The sequence below is a fragment of the Protopterus annectens genome, chromosome 2.part2 (genome assembly GCF_019279795.1).
Source record: "Protopterus annectens isolate FY-2018-M chromosome 2.part2, PAN1.0, whole genome shotgun sequence".
In the NCBI taxonomy this organism is placed as follows: domain Eukaryota; kingdom Metazoa; phylum Chordata; order Ceratodontiformes; family Protopteridae; genus Protopterus; species Protopterus annectens.
Window position 1 is genome coordinate 576,640,564 of NC_056730.1, and position 21,541 is coordinate 576,662,104.

The 21,541-nt window shown below is 43.4% G+C and overlaps 1 protein-coding gene across 1 annotated transcript in view; it reads right to left on the bottom strand.

The window, feature by feature from the left end:
- Positions 1–21,541, bottom strand: part of DLST (dihydrolipoamide S-succinyltransferase) — a 1,212,631-nt gene that overhangs the window by 256,253 nt on the left and 934,837 nt on the right. Inside the window, exon 11 of the mRNA XM_044064453.1 lies at positions 5,532–5,605. Within this exon, the coding sequence (XP_043920388.1) occupies positions 5,532–5,605 (74 nt within the window). The remainder of the gene's footprint in view (positions 1–5,531; positions 5,606–21,541) is intronic.

The following is a 21,541-nucleotide window of genomic DNA, read 5'->3' on the forward strand; positions in this document are numbered from 1 at the left end:
AATGACAGATCCTGACACTGCTGCCCTGCTTGAGGCTTCTAGCGCGTCATATCCACAGTGCAAAGAGTGTTTGGCTACTTGACAAATACAGTGCAGTAAATCTGCTCTTTCAAATTGGCACAGTCAGGAAAGGTAGAAATCTTTTGCTTTAAAAGTTCCAAAGTTTGCTGTTGATATTTTAACATATGGAACTGACAGTTGAGTGCTCTGATAGCTAAGGTTGCAGAGATGTATACTTTTTTTACCCCATCTGTCCAGACCTCTGGATTCCATGTCAGAAGGAACAGGATTCTTTGCAGAACTAGCCTTAGCTCCTTTAGGTCCCTGTGTAATGACCTCCGGGTCTGCAGCAGGATTTCTGTACAGGTATTTGTGAGAAACCGGTACTCTAATACCTGTCAGGTTTACTGGGAGCAGGTGGGACGTCGTCAGGGGCTAAGCTGGATTCATGGAAAAAATCATTCACCACTTCTAAGATAGGGGGGATGGCCAGGGGTCTGTGCTGGGGCAGGTCTAGAAACTCTCTTAGTCTTTTCTTAGACTGAGGGAAGTCCTGATATTCCCAGTGGAAATGTACCCTAAGGGTGTGAAGGGTTTCCTCAAAGGAAAGGTCTTCTGGTGGGGAGGCAGAAACAATGGATTCCTCTGCATCTGAATCTTCATGAGCAGTAAGAGGCTGTTGTTCCTCTTCAAAATCTGAACAATCAGATTCCTCAGAATCCTGCTCTGCCATGACTTCAGGAGGAGGGTGTCTTTTCCTTTTAAAAGTTGTGGCCTGACTGCCCCTGATAAGGGAGATAAGATCCACCGTCATCTAAAGCATTTGGGCTTGGGGTGGTGCAGCATGAGTAAGATGGTGACTAGAGGCAGATTTTCCAGGAGTGGCCTAGATTCTAGACCTAAGAGTATCCATCGGAGAAGCGATAGTCGGATGAGAGAACGTCAGTTTTTGTCTAGAATCAGTAGTGCAAAAGGCCTCCTCGGAAGCCGGTGCCTGCTTCGCGGCTCTGGACCAAACAGATTCAGAGAAGACCAAAGGTACAGAAGACAAAGAAGATCTCTGCGGCATACGAAAGGGTCTCGGTAGAAGCATGCATAGATATCGTATCGGGCATCAGGGGCTGCGAAAGCGCCTCACTGAATTCTGGAGAACTGACAACCTGCTTAGCGGTAGTGTCGTCGGAAGGCTTAGCCTTGTGTGGTCTGTCTCTATCCTTATCTCCATATTTTTTCGGAATGTCTATGGATTGCTAACTGACAGATGCCATTTCAGAATGTGAAGGTGGAAGGCGAAAATACCTGTCTACAATAAGAGCTCTACAACTAATGGTTCTTGCATTAAAGAGGGCACAGAATCGGCAACTGGGGACGTCATGGTCAGGGCCTAAACAAGTGACGCAGTATGAATGGAAGTCTCGGTGTGGGATCTGTTTTCCACAGGAAAGACAATTGTTAACTTTTTTGGACATCTATTAGTGCAAGAAAAAAGGATCCCCAATGGGGTACTTAGCTTTAGACATTTTCAGCTGTAATCAGAGCTCCGGTAGCGACTGACCGGCACACTTGTGAACTGCTTCTGCTACGGGCTCCACGGCAAGAAAGACTGATGTAATGACATCGGCTGCCTCGCTTTGCAGCACTGACGACCGGACGTCATTCACAAGTGAGAGCAGCCGACAGAAAAACAATGACTCTGGTATTCGGGCAGGCCAGGGGCTACCACAGCAGGGAAAAAGTACAGTTGTGTACACTTACCATAAATGTAAACATTCGAGTGTATTCACTGTTGCAGTCATTACATTTGAGTTATCTGCTTGCAGTTGCCCTCAGTTGGCCTGATTAATAAAGTCTTGGGTCCTACGTCGGTTGCTGTCTCTTCTGCCGTGACGTTAGGTCGTCAGGGGTATAAAACAAGCAGCCGACGTCATTACATCACTTTTTCTTGCCCCAGATGTCAGGTGCCCACCTAATGGGAAGCAATTAAATCTATAAATATATAAGGTTATACCTCCAACAAAAAGCAAATACACTAAAAAGCTGTAAAGCATTGAAAAGGAGAGAAGAGGTATAGCCAAAAGAAGTCAGGGGGCTGGAGGGAGGGTAACCAGGACTGAAACAATGAATACACTCGAACATCTACATTTATAGTAAGTGTACACAACTGTACTATGTTCTTCATGTTTCACTGTTGCAGTCATTACATTTGGGTAGATTCCAAAAGCTAAGGATGGGAGGAGGAATTTAGATAGCATTAGGGCCAGCTATAAGGCCCTGCAAAACTGCAGTGGCAAAGCCAGCTCTGGATTTAGAGAAAATTTGCAAATGGTAATGCTTGGTGAAAGTATGTACAGAACTCCAGGTAGCAGCTTCTAGGATGTCCTTGGTAGGTACGCCTCTGAGCAAGACTGTAGAGGTAGATGCAGCCCTGGTTGAGTGGGGTCTGATCCCCTGTGGAACAGGTTTTCCATGGTGCTTATAGCAGAAATGAATGCAATGGTCTATCCATTTGGAGATGGTTTGCTTTGAAATAGCCTTCCCCTCTGTCCCTGCAGCAAATGCCACCAGCAGTTGTTCAGATTTCCTTTGAGGTTTAGTCCTGTCCAAGTAGAATCTAAGTTATCTGTGCACATCTAAGGAGTGCAGTATCCGTTCCCCTTTGTTCTATGGATTAGGAAAGAAGGTTGGCAAATGAATGGACTGATTAAAGGCCACACTGGATACCACCTTTGGCATGAAAGACTGACTGGTCCTGAGGGACACCCTGTCCGCATAAAAGATGATGAAGGGCTCCACTGCCATAAGGGCCTGTAATTCAGATACTCTTCTTGCTGAAGTGATGGCTAAAAGGAAAGCTGATTTCCAAGAAAGGAATTTTTTAAAATCTGCAGTAGCAGCTGGCTCGAAAGGAGGAAGGGTGAGTTACTCCAATACAAAGTTAAAGGTCCAAGGCTGAAGTTGGAGCTCTCTTGGGTGGTCTTAAATTTTTGGCCCCTCTGAGGAACTGCTTGAGCAGTGGATGAGAGAAGAGAGGAGGTACTGTGTTATAATGAGCTGAAATGGCTGAGGCATGAATTTTTATTGAGGAAAAAGACAGGCCCTTGTGAAGCATCTCAGTTAAGTATTGTAAAATCTGAGGTAAACTGAGCACTGCTGTGCTCATCCCTTGAGAATGGTTCCAGGCACAGAATCTTTTCCACTTTTCAGCATAAGATTTTCTAGTACTAGGCCTCCTTGCCTCTAAAATGACATCCATCACTGGTTTACTGAGGTATGGTAAAGGAGAGCTTGGGTAATTAGCCAGGCTGCTAGGTTCAGTGTTAGAAGCTGAGGGTGCAGAATCTGGTTCTCAGGCTGAGACAGCAGTGTAGGAGTCTGCGGCAGGTGCCATGGAGCCAACAGTGACTCACTGCGCAGGAGGGGGTACCAGTGTTGGCATGGCCAGTCTAGTGCAATCAAAATCATCCTTGGTTTGTCTTGTTTGATCTTTAGTAGTACTTTGGAGAGCAGAGGCATACTTAGTCCGTCTGCCATTGTATTTAGTTTTCCTAGCAGGAATTGAGCTTGTAGATGCACTTGGTAGCTTAAGTCTGTGTTCCACAATGCCATGGCTAGTATGCAGAGGGGGTAAGAATGTGTACCCCCCTGCTTGTTTACGCAACACATAACTGTGGTATTGTCCATCTTTACCATTAATTGTCCTGGAAAACTCTGGTCTTTGAAGGCTGTCAGAGCATTCTGTACAGCTAACATTTCTTTATGATTGATGTGAAGGGGCATTTGAATTGGGTTCCAATTGCCCTGAATGCACTTCCCTGCCAGGTTCGCCCCCCCCCCCCCAATGCATAGCCTAATGAATCTGTTAGGGTTTGGGCGGCAGGGGGTAGTGTGAATGGTAGTCCCTTGTACTGTGGCAGGCCTCTGCCCACCAAAGGAACACTATGCATAGGCAAGGAATGATAGGAATTATTGCTTCTAGATCCTGAGAATGTTGACACCATAGGCTTTTTAGATACCACTGTAGTTTCCTCCTTGCTAATCCACTGCACTTCATGATTCACTATCCGCACATCATCCAACCTTCTCTTCCTCTCATTCTCTTCATTCATCAGCCCCTCAAAGTACTCTTTCCATCTGCTCAACACACTCTCCTCACTTGTGAGTACGTTTCCCTCATTATCCTTTATCACCCTTACCTGCTGCACATCTTTACTAACTCGGTCCCTCTGTCTAGCCAAATCGGTACAGGTCCTTTTCTCCCTTTATCCTAATCTTATCCATTTTTCCCTCTTATTGCCTTAGCATCTTAATCTACTTCCCACGACCCTTTCCACCTAGTACAAGTATTTGCATCTCTCACATCTGTACTATTCCTAAAATACTACTTCCTTAACACACTCAATACTCCACCACTTCAAAGTTTTTTGGATTGCTCTGAAAGCTGTACTGCTGAACATGTACCACAAAAAAAAAAAAAAAGCAAAAGTGTATATATCTGATCTGATGTACTTTACTAATTTTTATCTTACACTGTGAGCTGCTATTTATTGTAAACTGAAATAACTGAAATTTTATGTACTGTAAACTGAACTTCTATGTATTTTAAACTGTCTTTAACTGGAGCTTTTCTCCTCGAGTCTCCACTGAAAAATGGGTCTCTGGCCCAGCTGGACAAACCCGGTTAACAAATGTCAATCAATAAATACATAAATAATTTCTGAAAATTATCAACCCTTAAGCAAACTCAACATAATAAAACTGCCAACTTCCTAACAACTATAAACCAATTGTCAATCCAATGACATGCCTTGTATAAATGCTCACATTGGTTGTGACAGCTTCTGTAAATTAACATGCAGTAGGATTAACAAGAATTTTCTATTATTAGACGTCTACAACACTAAGTTTACTAATCATGTAACTGAACTCAAAGTATAGTTTTACTGTAAATCTATGTATCAAAATTTACTACAAATTCCATGTATGCACAACAATAAACACTGCCTTGTGCTCTCTGTGGTAAACACACCAGTTTAATACTACTTCATATACCTGATTTGTATGTACTTCTAAGGTTTTCACAGCAAATGCATTCTTTTTTGATATGTGCAGAGTACCTTGGCTGCATACCTTTGAATTACTTCACCAGCTTAGGTGTTTTGTTTCATTCATTATGAACTCACATTTATTACTTATTAATTCCGTTTTAAGCATAAACTGTAGCTAAAACAGTCAATTCAGCCCAATAACTTCCTTAACAAACGAAAATAAACCAAACCTACTTTAGGAGAGAGCACGGTGCACAAGTATTCATTATAAAAAAAGGAAGGTAGATTGAGGTTTCAGTCTTCTATACAACAGAATTTTATCTTATTCAAAGTCATATGTCTGACAGAACAGAATAGTACAGATGACAAAGTGAGGTTTAGACAGGAACTAGTAATGGAGTCAGAGAAAACTTTCTGGTACAAAAGCTTTTATGGCATCCTCCAGTTCTACTCACAGTTAAGCCAGAAATATGTTAAACTGTTTACCTTTGGTGTTGCCACAGCAACACTGATGTCAATATAATCTCTGTAAACAATTTCTTTGGTTGTGTCATCAATAACTGAAAAGACAAAAAAGAAAACAGATTCCTGCGTTATTAATGATGACAATTAAATTAAACTAACACTTGCAATGGCAATGCATAACATAAGTGGTTAGAACAAGTATCAGAGATGTTCTTTAGATGGTACAGTATAAGCGTTACCTGCCGGCCCATCTGTGTCTACTAGCTGTGTGAGACCCAGTAATGAGTCCCAACATTCTGGGAAATAAGCAGAAAGGGCAAATTTTAAAATATACTTCAATTAGGGTACGCGCATCCCTTGAACCTCTACTAATTTTACACACTGCATAAACCATGAGACTGTTGTACCCTTGAGTTGGAGGAATACTTAGAAAACAAAACCTCTGAGCTTTTCCTTTTGGTAGGAGAGATTCCTGGAGCAGAACACTTTCAGGTCCCAGCTGCTTTCACACCATCAACTTCATGAAGTCTTCAGCTAGTCTAAATAAGCTCTGTGGGTAGGTTTCAGTGTGGTGGATCAGAGGCGAGGGCAACCGAAGAACAAGTTTGTCTTTGGCATCAGCCTAAACATAGCTGTGCTATCGGTCATACCAGTATCACACACAACCTGAATCCAGTCTCCTGCGATCTCCTTGTGAAAAATCATGCTGGAGATACTGCCCTCCCCTTTGCTCACCAGGATCCAGGCATCAGAAGCCAGTGCCTGCTAAGTGGCTCCAAACCCACTGGATACCTAGGTGTGCTCAGCCCAAGCAGACCATGATTGTGCCGAAAGGTCTCGTCTGAAGCCTCTGCACTGCGTTTGGGCATTGGAGGCAGCTTCGAAGGGGCCTCACTTCCTTCAATGATTTCAAGTCTGGGAGAGCTACCTGAAACAAACATGGTCATCCAGTTCTCTTATAACCTTTTCTTTCAGACACTTCTCCTTTCTCTGATGGCGCAGGCCACTGATAGTCTCTATTCCAAGTAGTTTTGAAGTGACTCGACCCTACACTTAATGATCCTGGAATTAAAGTGATCACACTGGAGATAGTTTAGCATATTGTGCACCAGACCCAGGCAAAACATACAAAGAGTGCAACAAGAACAGGCCACAGGAAAAAATTCCCCCATGGGATACTTAGCATTGCTACTCGACCTCTGGCTCTGTAGGACACTTTCCACATGCCTTCAGTGTTGTACAGCCTGAGGAGGGCAGTATAAGTTGGCAGTTAGAGCACCAAACTTTAAATTTACTTGCCTTACAGCAAGGGAGGCTAAAACTCTAACAGCCAGATGTGTTAGAAAAAGGGAAAGGAAAATATCCCAACCCTGGCATAAAAAATAACAAAAATAAGGGAATGGGGAGGGTGTTCCTACTGCTACTGTTATCTATTCAAGCATTTACTGTTATGATAAGTTTACTTGCACAACTATACTATGTTCATCATTCAATCACTGATGCAACAGCCCAAGTTACATGGGACAAATACCTGGGTTTAGGATGAAAGGTAGGAGAAAGAAGGAACAGAGTCCAGCTGCCCCAGGAGAAAAGCCTGAGCAAAAGCCTGTTCTGATCCTACAGAAAGAATCCAGTTTGCAATGTTTGGTAAAGGTATGCACAGATGACCAAGTTGCAACCTCTAGCATATGTCTGGCGTATACACCTTTCCAAAGATGCACAGAAGTAGCCTTTCCAAAGATGCACAGAAGTAGCCTTTCCAAAGATGCACAGAAGTAGCCAAAGCCCTTTTAGAGTGGGATGTGACCTTGCCTAAAGTGTCTTGTTATTGTGAGGATAGCTAAAGGCAATATCATTTAGAAATTGCCTGTTTTGATACCAATTGTCCTTTTCTCTTATCTTCATAGAAAATTAACAGTTGATCAGAATTCCTGAAGGGTTGTTGTCCTTTTAAATACAACATCCGAGTTGCCTTTGGACATCCAGAGTGTGTAAAATTTTCCCACCCCATATTTTTTTACCTTGGATAGAGAACAGGGAGATAAGCCTGGCTCAAAGTAGACTCTCAAACCACGTTAGGGATAAACAAAGGATTTATCAATGTTACCCTATGCTTGTGAAAGACTAGTTACTCAGACAACTCCTCTAGCAGACATCAGAATAATGAGTTGCACTCTTTATAAACATAAGAACTTCAAACTAGCCTCATGAGCAGGTTCAAGTGTTAGGTATCTCCAGTACAAAATTAGGATGCCAAGAATAAACCATATCTCTCTCCTAGGTGATGGGGGGGGGGGGCAGGGTAAGTAAAGCTTCTTCACTTAAGGCAGGGCCAAAAGGATGTGGATCCATGAGAAGACAAGAAGAGATGTTTGACAGGTGACTAAAGATTAAGAAAGGTAAGAGGATAACAACTCAGTCAAACACTGTAGAACCAGAGGCATCTGGGTCTTACTTCAACACCAACTAGAAAACCTTTTCCACACAGCCATATATGACGTTCTAGTATCAGTTTTTTTAGTCCTCTTCAATACTGGTTACATGTCCTCAGAAAACAGGTGCCAAAAAGCTATTAAAATTCTATGCCAGGCACAGAGTTGTATAAACAGAAAGTTGGTATATTATCAAACACCACCTACCTGTGTAAGTCCATCCTGTGAGGAAGCTTATGGCATTTGCCCTTGGCAATTTTCAAAAAAGGGAGGAAAAACTGCCACGTGGGACAAAACAGGATTGCACAATTATTCTGGGAAGAGTCCTCCTGAACCTTAACAGCAACCCTGGTTATCAGAAAAAAGGCATGCAGAAATATTCTATCCTTGGGAATGAAAAAGCATTTGCCTTCCAGTTCTTTGTTCTAGGAGTCAAGATGCAGAATTTCTTTAACTGTTGACTGTGAATGGAGACGAGCAGATCTTTTTGAGGAGCTCTCCGCAGCTGGAATTTGTAAATAGAGTTGGATAATTTCTGGAAGGCCTCGGAGTTCAGATTCTGCCCTGAACCTGCTTGCCTTGTCTGCTGACACAGTCTGCTCTGACAGATTGTAGGTAGCCTGTAGGGACAGACTCTGGTGAGCTGCCAGTTCTGCAAGGGAGGTGGGATCTGGTTCCCCCATGTTTGTCTACATACCACATCACTTTGTAAACATGAACATTTTGTACTCTTGGATATGGATACAGCTCCCCAAACAAAGTCTGGGGAATCTGTGGTTCAGACTGAACAGGGGATGGAAAGAAAAGGGGAGACCTGTGTTGAGAGATAGCTGGTCCACCCACCAGAACAACTCTTTTTATAAATTCCAGTACTGGAATCTGAATGACGGGGCTGTTGGTATTGGGTCTAAACTGATTTGGGAAAGAACAGAATTTCCCTCATGTGAAGTGTCTCCAAAGGAATTATGAGAACTGTAGAGACCATGAATTCCAGAATCCTGATATATTTCCTGGCAGGTGAAGGAGAGTGGCTGAAACTGTTCCTTGTAAAAGTCTATTTTTTTCCTGAGGAAGAAAAGCTATCATGAGGGTTGTATACAGGTGACATCCCATAAACACTATCCTGTGATATGGAATGAGAGATTCTCCATGTTCACCTGAAATCCCAGACTTAGGTTCCTCACCCAATCTAGACATTCTTGACAACATGGAAAAGAATCTGCAAAAATAAGGCAAAATTAACAACATTTTGAAGAGTGTTTAGAGAAATACTTAAAAATTCAAAGATGTGTCTTAGCTTATGAGATGCATCTTAGGTTATGAAGATCGGAGCTGAGCAATTAAGTTTCTCATATTCTCAATGGAAGCTAGCAGAAGCTTAGACATATGAGCCTGACAATTCACTATTCTGACATCATATTCTCAATGGAAGCTAGCATAAGCTTAGACATATGAGCCTGACAAGTCACTATTCTGAAGACATCATATTCTCAATGGAAGCTAGCAGAAGCTTAGACATGTGAGCCTGACAAGTCACTATTCTGAAGACATCATATTCTCCATGGAAGCTAGCAGAAGCTTAGACATATGAGCCTGACAATTCACTATTCTGACATCATATTCTCAATGGAAGTTAGCAGAAGCTTAGACATATGAGCCTGACAAGTCACTATTCTGAAGACATCATATTCTCAATGGAAGCTAGCAGAAGCTTAGACATATGAGCCTGACAAGTCACTATTCTGAAGACATCATATTCTCAATGGAAGCTAGCAGAAGCTTAGACATATGAGCCTGACAATTCACTATTCTGAATGCATCATATTCTCAATTGAAGCTAGCAGAAGCTTAGACATATGAGCCTGACAAGTCACTATTCTGAAGACAAGGGCAGAGACGTAGTACAAACTTTTTTTCCAAAGCCTATCAAAGGCTTTGTCAACTTTGTCAGAAAGAATACAGTTGGTTGTCAAAAGATGGTTTACCACAAAAATTACTGCAGGGTATGAAAATCTGTGGATCTGAGGAACTTTGTATAACAGACACTTTGGAGGTAGGTATCAGGCAAATTGCTTGGCTGCAAAGACAGCATCCTCTAATTCTGTCCAAACAGGAGGAACAGCTTCAGTTTGAGGAAAAATCACATGTAGTAACTCAGAGCATCTTTGCTGGCATTCTGGTAATTCTTTTTGTTCCCACTGAAATTACTTCTTTCGGACAACTACATCAGAAAAGGATAACATTTCTGAAGGGGAATTTGAAGAAAAACTCAGCGGGGTCAGATTCCCTCTCCTGTGAAAATCTAAATCTAACTCCTGTCTCTCAGACTGAGAAGTCAGAACATGAAATAAGGGAAACCCTTCTCTTTTCAAAATTCTGGGAAGACTCAGAATGTAAAGATTTAAAGGCTTGAAATAAACCCTTAGCAAAACCCACCTAGTTTTCCCTGTCCATCTTATGTAACATACGAGAAGAAAAAATGTATAACCTAAAGAACAGTCCCTTTTTCCTGTGCAACCTGAAGAACAGTCCCTTTCCTAGGAATCAAGCTCCTCATTTTGGTTTTGCAGTGAGGCATCAGCCTCCCCCTCCTCCAATACCAACAACTGTGGTTTTCCCTGCACTAACAGAATGTAGACTAGCCACACAGGACATGCCTGTCTCTCGAATCTTAGTGGCTTCTTAAGGACCACCACCAAGTTGAATGGCCACAGTAGTCTCACTCTTTGGCAGCTGAAGCAGCAGCAGTCTAAGATCAAAACCTCCAGTACAATTTTATTTTTGCACATCAGAAAGGGGGAGGGGGGGCAAAGATATGTCTCTACTGAAAAAAGAGTCTGACAAGTGGGTAGTAGAGACTTGGACACTTGGTGTTACAAATGGACTGAAAAATTAAGTTTTGAGGTAAAAATGTTTTAGTGACAATCCCCAAAAATAACTAGGCCTAACATCTAGCTATACATTTTGACAAAAAAGTGAAATTTTTCCAAACAAAAAGTATTAATTTGAAAGGTATTCCACAACAGGGAATCCTGACTAAAAATGTAAGTTTATGGTAAAAATATTTTTAGTGACAACTGCTAAAAATGCCAGTCCTAGTCTCAAGCAATAATTTCTGAAAGAAAATATACTTTTCTCCACAGAAACTGGTAAAGTAGAAGGTATTTCCCAACAGGGTACTTAGCTACTCAGCCTAGGACAGGCTCCAGCTGACTGTTCATTTGAAGCCCACAGAACATAGTACACTTCAAAGACAAGAAAATTGTAAAGGCTCAGCACCCTAGCAATGACTTGACACTGGTTTCCTCAAGCTGGTCAGTGGTTAGGACATGAAAAGGTGACCTTAAGCTTTGAAGCTAGACAAATATATCCTAGCAGGGTATAACCCATAAGGTTTAGGCTAATCATCATTAAATCACTGTTGTAACATCTTAAAAACACCCTTCTGAGTGTTCTGAAAGGAAACAGTGTACGTTTTTCTAGTACAAAGTTGGAGATCACAAGGAGTCGCCTCCTGTTTTCTAGGTGGACAAACGTACCCTACCCCTTTCAAAAACTACTTTACTTGAGAAAAAGGAAAAGGGGATCTATCTAAGGACAGGCATGCATAACTGGACAATGGAGGAATTTTGATAAACTATGAGTGGCCAGATTTTTAGCAAGTCATAGAGATACTGGCGAACCAAAGGAGCTTCCGCCTCAATTGAAGTTAATCCACATATAAAACTATTTGGTATGAAAAACAGATAATCTTAAATGTGATTTACATATCCACAATATATCAAAAGCCAGGCACCCCACACAGAGTAAAGAAATTCCTTACAGACTGCCAAGATAACTCTAGTCACTATTTACCTCTTACCGTCTCTCCCATATGAAGCCCCTACCATTCCCAACCTACAAGCCTCAGTTCTAAACCCGAGCAGTGCCAGATTTGCTTGCAACAAACCTTACCGGCTCCACCACTGTTTAGCAATATTAACTATTGTGAGCTTCCTCACCCCCTATCTTATATTCAGCTCACTTTAACCCGTAAAATCCATGCCACATCTGCCTGCCCAACAATTAGCCCCCTATTCCAATACCATCTTCGAAATCATCTCCTTTGGTCAAATAATAAACTGCTTACCATCTCTAAACCACAAAGGGCTGCTGGGGTCAGTGTTTATGCCAATAGTGTAGCTAGAACTTGGAATAAAATTCCAGTATCAATCAGGTCTATCACACACCTTCATCTTTTCATACCATTACTAAGAGACTTCCTCCTGGCTTTGTCCCTGCTCCTCATTTGGGACATAACTCTCTAACACCTTTCATCACCTTTCTTATAACTCCCTTTAAAGCACTAAATCACTTAATGTGCTTATCCTCTTCTAATACCTCACTTTATTGTACTTCTTAAACTACAATACCTACTTCTGGTTAGCACAACCAAATTACTACTCCATCACTACTACTTTGTTAACACAAACTTGCTTATCTCCTCTAATGCCTCACTCTATTCTATTTCTTAAATTACTCCTATCTATCTTATATACCCCTCTTCTATCTGTAAAGTTTCATTACAAGGCTTGTAAATTTAATGTTTGTGAGTATCAATACCAATTTTATTACACTGACTATAACGCTATGTATTCACTGAAACTGCATTACAAAATTTGTTATTCCAAATACTGACTGCGAAAATATGATACCTTGGAGCTTTTCTCCCTGGGCCTCCGCTGAGATAGACCAGATGTGTCCAGATGACGTTACAGATAAACAAATATCAGTAAATATAATAATACATTTTAAAGTAACTGTGGTGGTGGTGCTGCGGTAGTGTTGTCGCCTCACAGTTAGAGGTTGCACGTTCGATTCTCAGCTAGAGCGTCTTCTGTGTGTCGACATGTGTGAATGAGCATTCCTTCTTTGAAGGTTGTGCGTTAGGCCCGGCAAGCCAGCACATAAAAATCTACTGCCAATCATTAGCGGACCGGAGTTCCACTGTGGCGACCCCTAACCGGGAAAAGCCGAAAGAAAGACAGTTACAATAATACATTTTAAAGTGTCTGTGTATGGCACCAATGAGAAAATCTCTGCCATTTGTCCAAGTAAGGCTTTTTAGTAAAATGTTACTTGGCCTCCTTTAATAACTGTAGCACATCCTCAGAAAACAGGTAACTGATCCATGCTGCCAAATATTTTACAGGTATGGGAGAGACCTCCGCCCATCCTGTGGGGAACCTTGTGGTAACTGCACTTGGCAATTTTCATAAAAAGGGAGAAACACTGTTGTTGCGGCTAAAACAAAAGTCATTACTATTATTTCTGTAGTCTCCTTTTGGTACAATGGTTAAGGTCTTTGCCTCTATTGCACAAGGTACAAAAATCGATCCTAACCTCCAGCGAATGCCTATGTGGAGTTTGCAAGTTCTCCCTGAGTCTCTGTGGGGTTCCTTCTACCTCCTAAAATAATGCTGGGCGTTTTCCAGCTCAAATTCACCCAAGAATGGAGTTGTGTGCAGCAGCACAGACTGTAGACTGTGTCTATTGGGGGAAGAGTTGCACAGACTAACTGTTTTGGGCATTAACTGTGGTGCACAATATCCCACATACAGAACATATATCACAGATTTCATGCAGCGTCAAAGCCAGCCACTCAACAGTGTAAAAAGCTGTCTCTAGGTGGACTGATCACTTTGACTAAAGTCGCCAACAACAGGCATGTGTATTCTATAGGTTGACAGGGGGTTACTGGGCTATTGGGCCAAAAGCCATTTTCAGCCCAGCCAGCTTATCCCAAATTTAACAAAACATTGCTAAGAATATTATGTCAGTAGCCCAAGGAATTATATGGTCATTATACAGGCTTGTGCACATCAAGAGTTCACAGGCGGCTCCTGCCAATTTGAGACATACGTCCATAGGTCCATACGTCCATAGGTAGGTACTAGGCTATCTGCCCGATGGCATTTATAAGCCTAGCCGGAATGTGTTGGCTTTTGCCGCCCCCTTAGATTAGTTCCCTGTGCCTCTGTCCAGCAGAGCCACTGAAGTGATCCCTGGGATAAACTTTCTGTTTCCCATCCACTTGTCAAGGTTTCTCTTGAAGAGGGTTAGCGAGGAGCTCTGCCTAATGTAGATTGGAATCTTGTTCCGGAGCATGGGAAGTCTCTGGGACAGGAATCTATCCCGCCAACATGTCCTATATGTTGTTGTGGTGAGGTTTAGATCCCTGGAGCATGTGGCTCGAGGGGCTATGTTCTTTAGGTGGAGCATGTCCATCAATTCTGGGTTGGACATGGCCTTGTATGTCAGGCAGAGATCACCTCTGAGTAGGCGGTATGCAACAGAGTACAGCTGGAGTTTCTTCAGTCAAGCTGCATAGGGCATCTGCTTGAAGCCAGTGATCCTCTTGGTGAGGTACTTCTGTGGTCTTTCCAGTTGCTGCAGGTGTCTTGTAAGGTACATCCCAAATGGGGCATTGTACTCTATGATGGGTCTGATGAGTGATGCATAGAGGGGCGCAATGACCTTTTTCGATCTGGATGCAAACCCTTTTATGATTAGGTGGGCCACCTAGAAGGATTTTCTAACCACTTTGGCAATGTGATTATCAAAGGAGAGGTTACTATATACTTGTGTCCCCAGATCCCTTATTACGTCTTCCGTATTTAGGGGGCTACCAACTATGTGGTAAGTTTGTGGGTACTTTGTTTTTTCCAAAGGGGATGACTATGCACTTTTTGGCATTTAGCTTGAGGCCATGGTTTTGACACCAGGTATCTGTCTCAGTGAGACCCATTTGGAGGATGTCTGTCAGCCGGAGAGTCAATTATAGCCCCTAGTTTGCAGTCGCCTGTGAACTTGGTCAGCCATAGTCTTTCTGTGCTTGCCTATACCTCTGAGAAGTACATGCCGAACAGGAGGGGTCCTAGGACTGAGCCCTGGGGAACGCCACTTGCAACCGGTTTAGAGTCAGACCTAGCTCCCGCAACTCTTACAATGTGGGTTCTGTCCGTGAGCCAGTTGGAAACTCATCTCATGACGTAGGGGTTTATGTTCAGGCTGGTGAGCTTGTCTATAATACCTGAGTGGGGAATGGTGTCGAAGAACTTTGCAAGGTCTAGGTAGGCTGTGTGGACCACCTTTCCCTCATCTATAGTCTTGGTAACTGTCTAAAAAGAAGTCCACCAGGTTTAGGAGGCATGATCTGCCCGTAACAAAGCCGAACTGGGTAGGGTTCAGTGTTTGGAGGGTTCCAATGTCTCTGTCAATGAGATCCATGATGATGTGCTCCATAGCTTTGCAGACCAAGCTAGTCAGGCTTATAGGGCGATAGTTCCCAGGGTCCGTTGTGGCTGCACCTTTGTGGAGTGGAATAACCGTTGCTGTGCGCCACTCTGTGCGCACATAGCCTCTGGAGAGACTGAGTTTAAACAGGGTGTTTAGGTGAGGGGTTAGTTCATCTTTGAGCTCATGTAGGACGCAGCCTGGGACACTGTCCGGTCCCACTGATGCTGTGTTTTTGGCTTTGGAGAAGGCTGTTTTAACCTGAGTGTCTGTGATTTCAGGGGCACTACATTCTTCTGGTATAGTTATGGGCCCTTTTGGAGCTGAGAGGGGGGTGAACTTTGCACTGAACCTGTCTGCCAGGATGTTGGCTATATTGGTCGGTTCAGTGTATTTTGTGCCATTCTGCACTAACTCCGAGCAGATCTGAGCATTGCCACTTAGATTCTTGACATAGCTAAAGAATGCCTTGTGGTTATCTTTGGAGTCCATGGCAATTTTTCTTTCGAAGCTAGCCTTAGATGACTTTATGAGGGAATGTAGTTTCTTGCTGATACTGATCAGGGATGTATTCCCTTCTTGGGATTTTACTCTTTTCTGTACTAGTTTCCTCCTTCTACTGTACAGCTTGTTTATGGCAGGGGTCCACCAGACTGGTTTCCTTTTCTTGGAGGAGTGAGTCTTGGTTTTGTTTGGGATAGCACCATCCATGGATTCTTGTAGGTGCCCGTAGAGTGCATTAGTAAAGGATTTTGCAGCTTGGACAGCGTTATCCTTTAGCATGGGGGCGTTGAAACTTCCCACCTCAGTCTTAAGTAACGTGAAGTTTGCTTTTGAAAAGTTTTTCACAGTGGTTTATTTGACCGGGGGTGGTGGCGGAATGTGGATATCCAGAGTGATTAGTTTATGGTCAGATCTAACCAGCGAGGGGAACACCGGTCACCCATGTTGGTGATGAACAGGTCCAATATGCTGTCACCTCTTTTGGGGGTTTTGACCAGGTGATCCACGGCGTTTGACTTTATAAATTCTAGGAAATGTTGGGCAAGGGAGTTTGTACTTGAGTAGCTCTCCATGTTTGGGTAATTGAAATCACCCAATATCAGGGTGTTTGGTAGGACCTTTATGTGTCCCATTGTTTCCAGGAATGCGGAGTGGGGCTCCTCGGACATGGTGGGCGATCTGTAGCAAGCTATAATATGAATAGCAGTTTTGCCCACTGTTAGTTGCACGTGGATGATCTCTGAAGCATCGTGCTGTGCCACTAACCTGGAGGTGTGGGTATCCTTGATGAATATGGATACTCCCCCGCCTTTGTATTTCGGTCTGGGTTTTGTGGCCAAAATGTATGGTATGAGTTGTAGCCTGGTAGTGCTGGGGTGCTTTCTGGTTCATAGGCTGGTACTAGGCTAACGGCCCTAGGGCCTATACAAGCCTAGCCATAACAATTCCCTGGCTATTTCTTCCCACACTATTTACTTCCCTGGACCCCTGTCTAGCAGGGCGATTGACTTGATCCCTGGGGTGAATTTCCTTTCTCCCATCCAGTCATCAAGGTTCCTTTTGAAGAGGGACAAAGAGGTGCTCTGCTTGACATGTATGGGCAGTCTATTTCAGAGTCTGGGGAGTCTCTGGGTCAGGAACCTATCCCTCCAGCATGTTTTGTTTATTGTGATGACAAGGTTTAGATCCCTGGAGTGCGTGGCTCTGAGGGATTGGGATTTCTATAAGTGTAGCATGTCCGACAGCTCTGGGTTTGACATGGCCTTGTATGTTAAGCAGAGATCGCCTTGGAGAAGACGATATGCGACAGAGTATAGCTGGAGTTTTTTAAGGCGGTCAGCATAGGGCATCTGCTTTAGGCCTGTGATTTTTTTAGTGAGGTATTTCTGCGGCCATTCCAGTTGTTGCAGATGTCTTGAGAGGTACATACCAAATGGGGCGTTGTACTCTATAATGGGTCTAATGAGGGATGAGTACAGTGGGACGATGACCTCCTTTTTTCTGGATGAAAAGCCCTTAGTGATGAGGTGTGCCACATAGAAGGATTTCCTGACTGTTGTGGCGATGTGGTTATTGAAGGTGAGACCACTATCCACCTGTGTCCCTAAGTCTCTTATCACACTTTCGGTGTTCAGTGTACTGCCAACTATGTGGTAATACACAGGTAAATGTTTTTTTCCCAAAGGGACTAACTACACATTTCTCGGCATTGAGCATGAGCCCATGGCTCTGGCACCAAGCATCTGTTTCTGTAAGGCCCTTTTGTAGAGTATCGACATAATTTGGGGATTCAATAATGGCTCCCAGTTTGCAGTCATCTGCGAACTTTGTTAGCCAGAGTCCCTTAGTGTTGGCCTGTACTTCACAGAAGTAGATGCCAAATAAGAGAGGTCCCAGGACTGAACCCTGAGGTACTCCACTTGTCTGGAGCTGGATTTGGAGTTAGCTACTTTTACTGCAGCCTTAAACCAGGTTTCTGCTACTGCACATATATCGATTTTTTCCATACTGAGGAGTGCCTTGAGTGCGTGCATTTTGAGGTTTAGATGTCTGGCATTGAGTAGCATTACCCTCAATTTTTTGTTACTTGTGCTATTTATGGCAGTGGGTTTGTCTTTTGAGCCTTGCCTAAAAAAAAGGCACTATGGGGGTGGCAAGAGTCTTGGCCAGTATTCGAAAGCCTAAGGGTGACAGGTGCAAGTCATCTCTAGCGAAGCAGCGTGGCTTGTCGAGCATGTCATCCCAGGCTGACAGACACTGGATCCCCTTTGAATGACACCAGAAGCTTAGCCAATTGTTGAAATTGATATTTTTTTCTCTATACTGTGGTATCATTCTTGTTGAGGGCAGGATGCTACTCAGGGTCAGGGTCATACCGGCCTGGGCTACGTGATCAGAGAGCTCCTCCATGTCTCTTTTCATGTAGTCCAGGGAGGTACGGCTCAGGTCATTCACACCAACATGGACAAAGACAGAGTCATATTTGTACTTGTTCTGGAGTGACCCGAGTGCTTGTGTTATGTGGCAGACTCTGGCACCTGACAGGCAGCTAACAGTAACCTTCTCCTTGTTCAGCCTAGTGAGTGGAATGTCAGTGTGCCTGACTATAGAGTCACCTATTACTAGTGTGTTGTGTATGTTATTTTGCCTTAAGGGCTGTGATTGTGTGGCACACTGGTTTTGTGAAGTATGTGTTTCATGGTTTGTGTTGGGGGGGTGGAGGTTGCTTGGATGCCTGCTTTGGAGGTCTCTGTTGCTTCTGCAGATTTTTATTTAGAGCCTCCGAGTATGTTTTCGTGTATTTATGTGTATTTTTTGCCGGTGCTGGTTTCATAGGTCTATGTGAGACTGGTGGTGTGATGCAAGTAATTCCCTTTTCCTCTTGACTGCCTGGTCCAGTCTTGAGTTGAGAGAGCTTAGCCTCTAGTTTGGCTGTATAATTGCATTTCTTGCATGTATTAATGTTTGGTGGAAGGAGGAGAGGGTTGTCTGTGTACATGAGGCAATTGTAACATTGTCTCAAAATGCCCAGATTCACCAGTTGGACCGGAGAGTACACCTGAAACTGCCCTTTGGACATGCCTGGATAGGTACAGTGAACTGTTTTACTGATTGGCTGGTAAGGTCGAATAGACAGCCTTGCCTTCTCTACAGTATGGGGGGGGGGCTAGTGCTAAGGTTTATTAGTGCTTGCTATGAGTTTTGAGCAAGTGCTGGTATGAGAAGTGAATGGTTTGAGTGCTTAAGTTGAAAGTTTGTCTAGTTCCAAGGGAAAAATTGAAGAGTAGACTTTGTGGAGCTGGGAATAGTTATACCCTAGCTAACTGGTGCTGCCGGCTCGCAAAACTGTGCAAATGCAGGTTTTATAGCAGGGAAATGAAAGAGACAGGAATTAGCCCAAAATGGCCAATAAACTACTAGTTTCTGGGCTGAAACCACTCCTCCAGGGACAGATAGGCTGCTCAAAGCTCCCTCTCTCACAGTGAGCAGAGAAACTTCCTTCTATCCAAGTAAGGTATGGGCAAACACAGAAACTTGTAACACAGCCCTGAATTCAGCACTAACCTGAAAACTGGACTATACTAGCTTGGTAAGGCGGGAAAACAAGTATTTCTTTTGTTTTTTTTTCAGAAAATAAAGCAGATACAATCAAAAAAACACTTTAAATGCACAGAAATGGCCATCACACTTGTGTGTAGCCTACAACAGTTAAACAGGTAATTTACACTAAAATGACTTTGTTAAAGTGCAGACAGTAAAATAAGTACAATATGTAGCTGAAACAAGCTTTTTAAATCACAGAAACTCAAGAAAATCGGCGTTTTAGGCGGAATTAGCTAAAGGCAGCAAGAAAATGCAGAAAAATGATACTTAATCACTCCGAAGGCTCTCTTTTGTCTCTCTGCTGCTGTAGAACTCTGCAGGGCACCAGGCAGGAGCCTGCTGAGCTGTATACTAGCACAAAACCTTGCAAATGCAGGTTTTATAGCAGGGAAATGAAAGAGATAGAAATTAACCCAAAATGGCCAATAAACTACTAATTTCTGGGCTGAAACCACTCCTCCAGGGACAGATAGGCTGCTCAAAGCTCCCTCTCTCACAGTGAACAGAGAAACTTCCTTCTATGTGCCAAATCATTCCCATCCAATGGCCCAAGCTTTGTTTGAAGAGGGTTAGGGATCAGCTTTGCTTCACAGGGATGGCGAATATTTGCAGTATCCTTCAAGGTAGGAAAACATGGATCACAGACTGCGTCCTGTGGCAGAGCTAGCTACTCAATGGTGTAAAATATGGCTCTAGGTAACGCAGTCATGTTGACTAATGCCACCAAATGGACATTGGTATTTGCCAGTGATAACTGGGTTGAGGATTTGGCCTACTCTGACCTATGCCAGGGACGCATGCTAAATGGTGGAAGGGTATATATGCCCTTATTGGCCAATGTGTGCCCACCATAAAGCTCAGCAGCCCTGAGTCAATAAGCTACTTGACAGCTGGTGTCCAGCTGCTCAGCTTGGGTTACCTGGGATAGCTCTGCTGTGCGAAAGCTGAACTTAAAACTAACCAACATGTCAAACAAGAACTAAGAATTGCTACAGTCAATGAAGGTTCATCACTGACAGGATAGAGCTTGGAAGTGGATGACATGATGGTAAGGAGGAGGCTGGACATCCTATGTATCCAGGAGACAAGATGTAAGGGCAATGCAGCAAAGACTCTCAGGAGGACAACAGCCTAGAAATGGTGTGGGAACTGTGGTGAAGGAGAAGCTTCAGAAGGCAGTGAGGGAGGTCATCAGGATTAGCGAGACGTAGGGCAGTATTCATAATCTTAGCCTATACCCTGCAGTAAAAGGGTGTGACAGTGATGCAAAAAATGCATCCAGACAGCAGCTGAATGACCTAGTAGATACAGCAGAATAACATGAATTGGTGTTGATAATAGTGACCTAAATGCACATATCAGGACAGAACAGGATATGAGGACTGCTTAGGTCTACATGGGCTGGAAAAGAGGAATAAAGGAGAGGCCATTTTAGACTTCTGTCTGGCAAATGGCTTGGTGGTGGTGAAGACATGGTTCAGAAAGAGACAATCACAGGCTCTCACAGAAGTGTGTCCAACATGCAACTCAAAGATGTCTTGCTAGTAAGGAACCGGCACTGGGATAGAATCAGCAATTACAAGTCATCTCTAGTGAAACAGTAAGACCACAGCATAAATCACTGGTTGCCGCAATCAGCTGCAAGCAGTAGTCAAAAAAGGCTCCATGTTCAACAGACACCAGGCTGAAGACCTGGAAGTTGGCCAGACAACACAACAGTTCGAGGAATTACTCAGGGCTCTAGTACTTCAAGATGAAGAGGAAATAGGTGGAGCTGAAAAAAACTAGCACCTCAAAACAGCACGTGGGGATGATAGTATAGATATGCTGATTAGCCACGTTTGGAAATAAAGTAAATAAGGAAAGCTGATGGTGGAACACAGAAGTCCAGGAAGTTATCAAAAGAAAGGAGTGCAGGAAAAAGTGATAGAAAAGATGGACCAGGCTAGGAAGGAATATTGGTTGGCTAACAAAGTGGATGCAATAGCAAAGAACAAGGCAGCAGAGGCACTCTACCAACTTCTGGCAAGTGACTCAGTAGATGGCACAAAAAACTGCATCAGGTTGCAAGGCGAAGACAGAAAGATAAAGAAGACAGACACCCTTCATAAGGGATGCCCCAATAACCTGCTCACCAGTCCACAAGACACCAAAGGTAGACAAGGTGTACTTCAAGCAACTTCTGAATGAACAAAACCCAACAAAAGCTGTACTGCC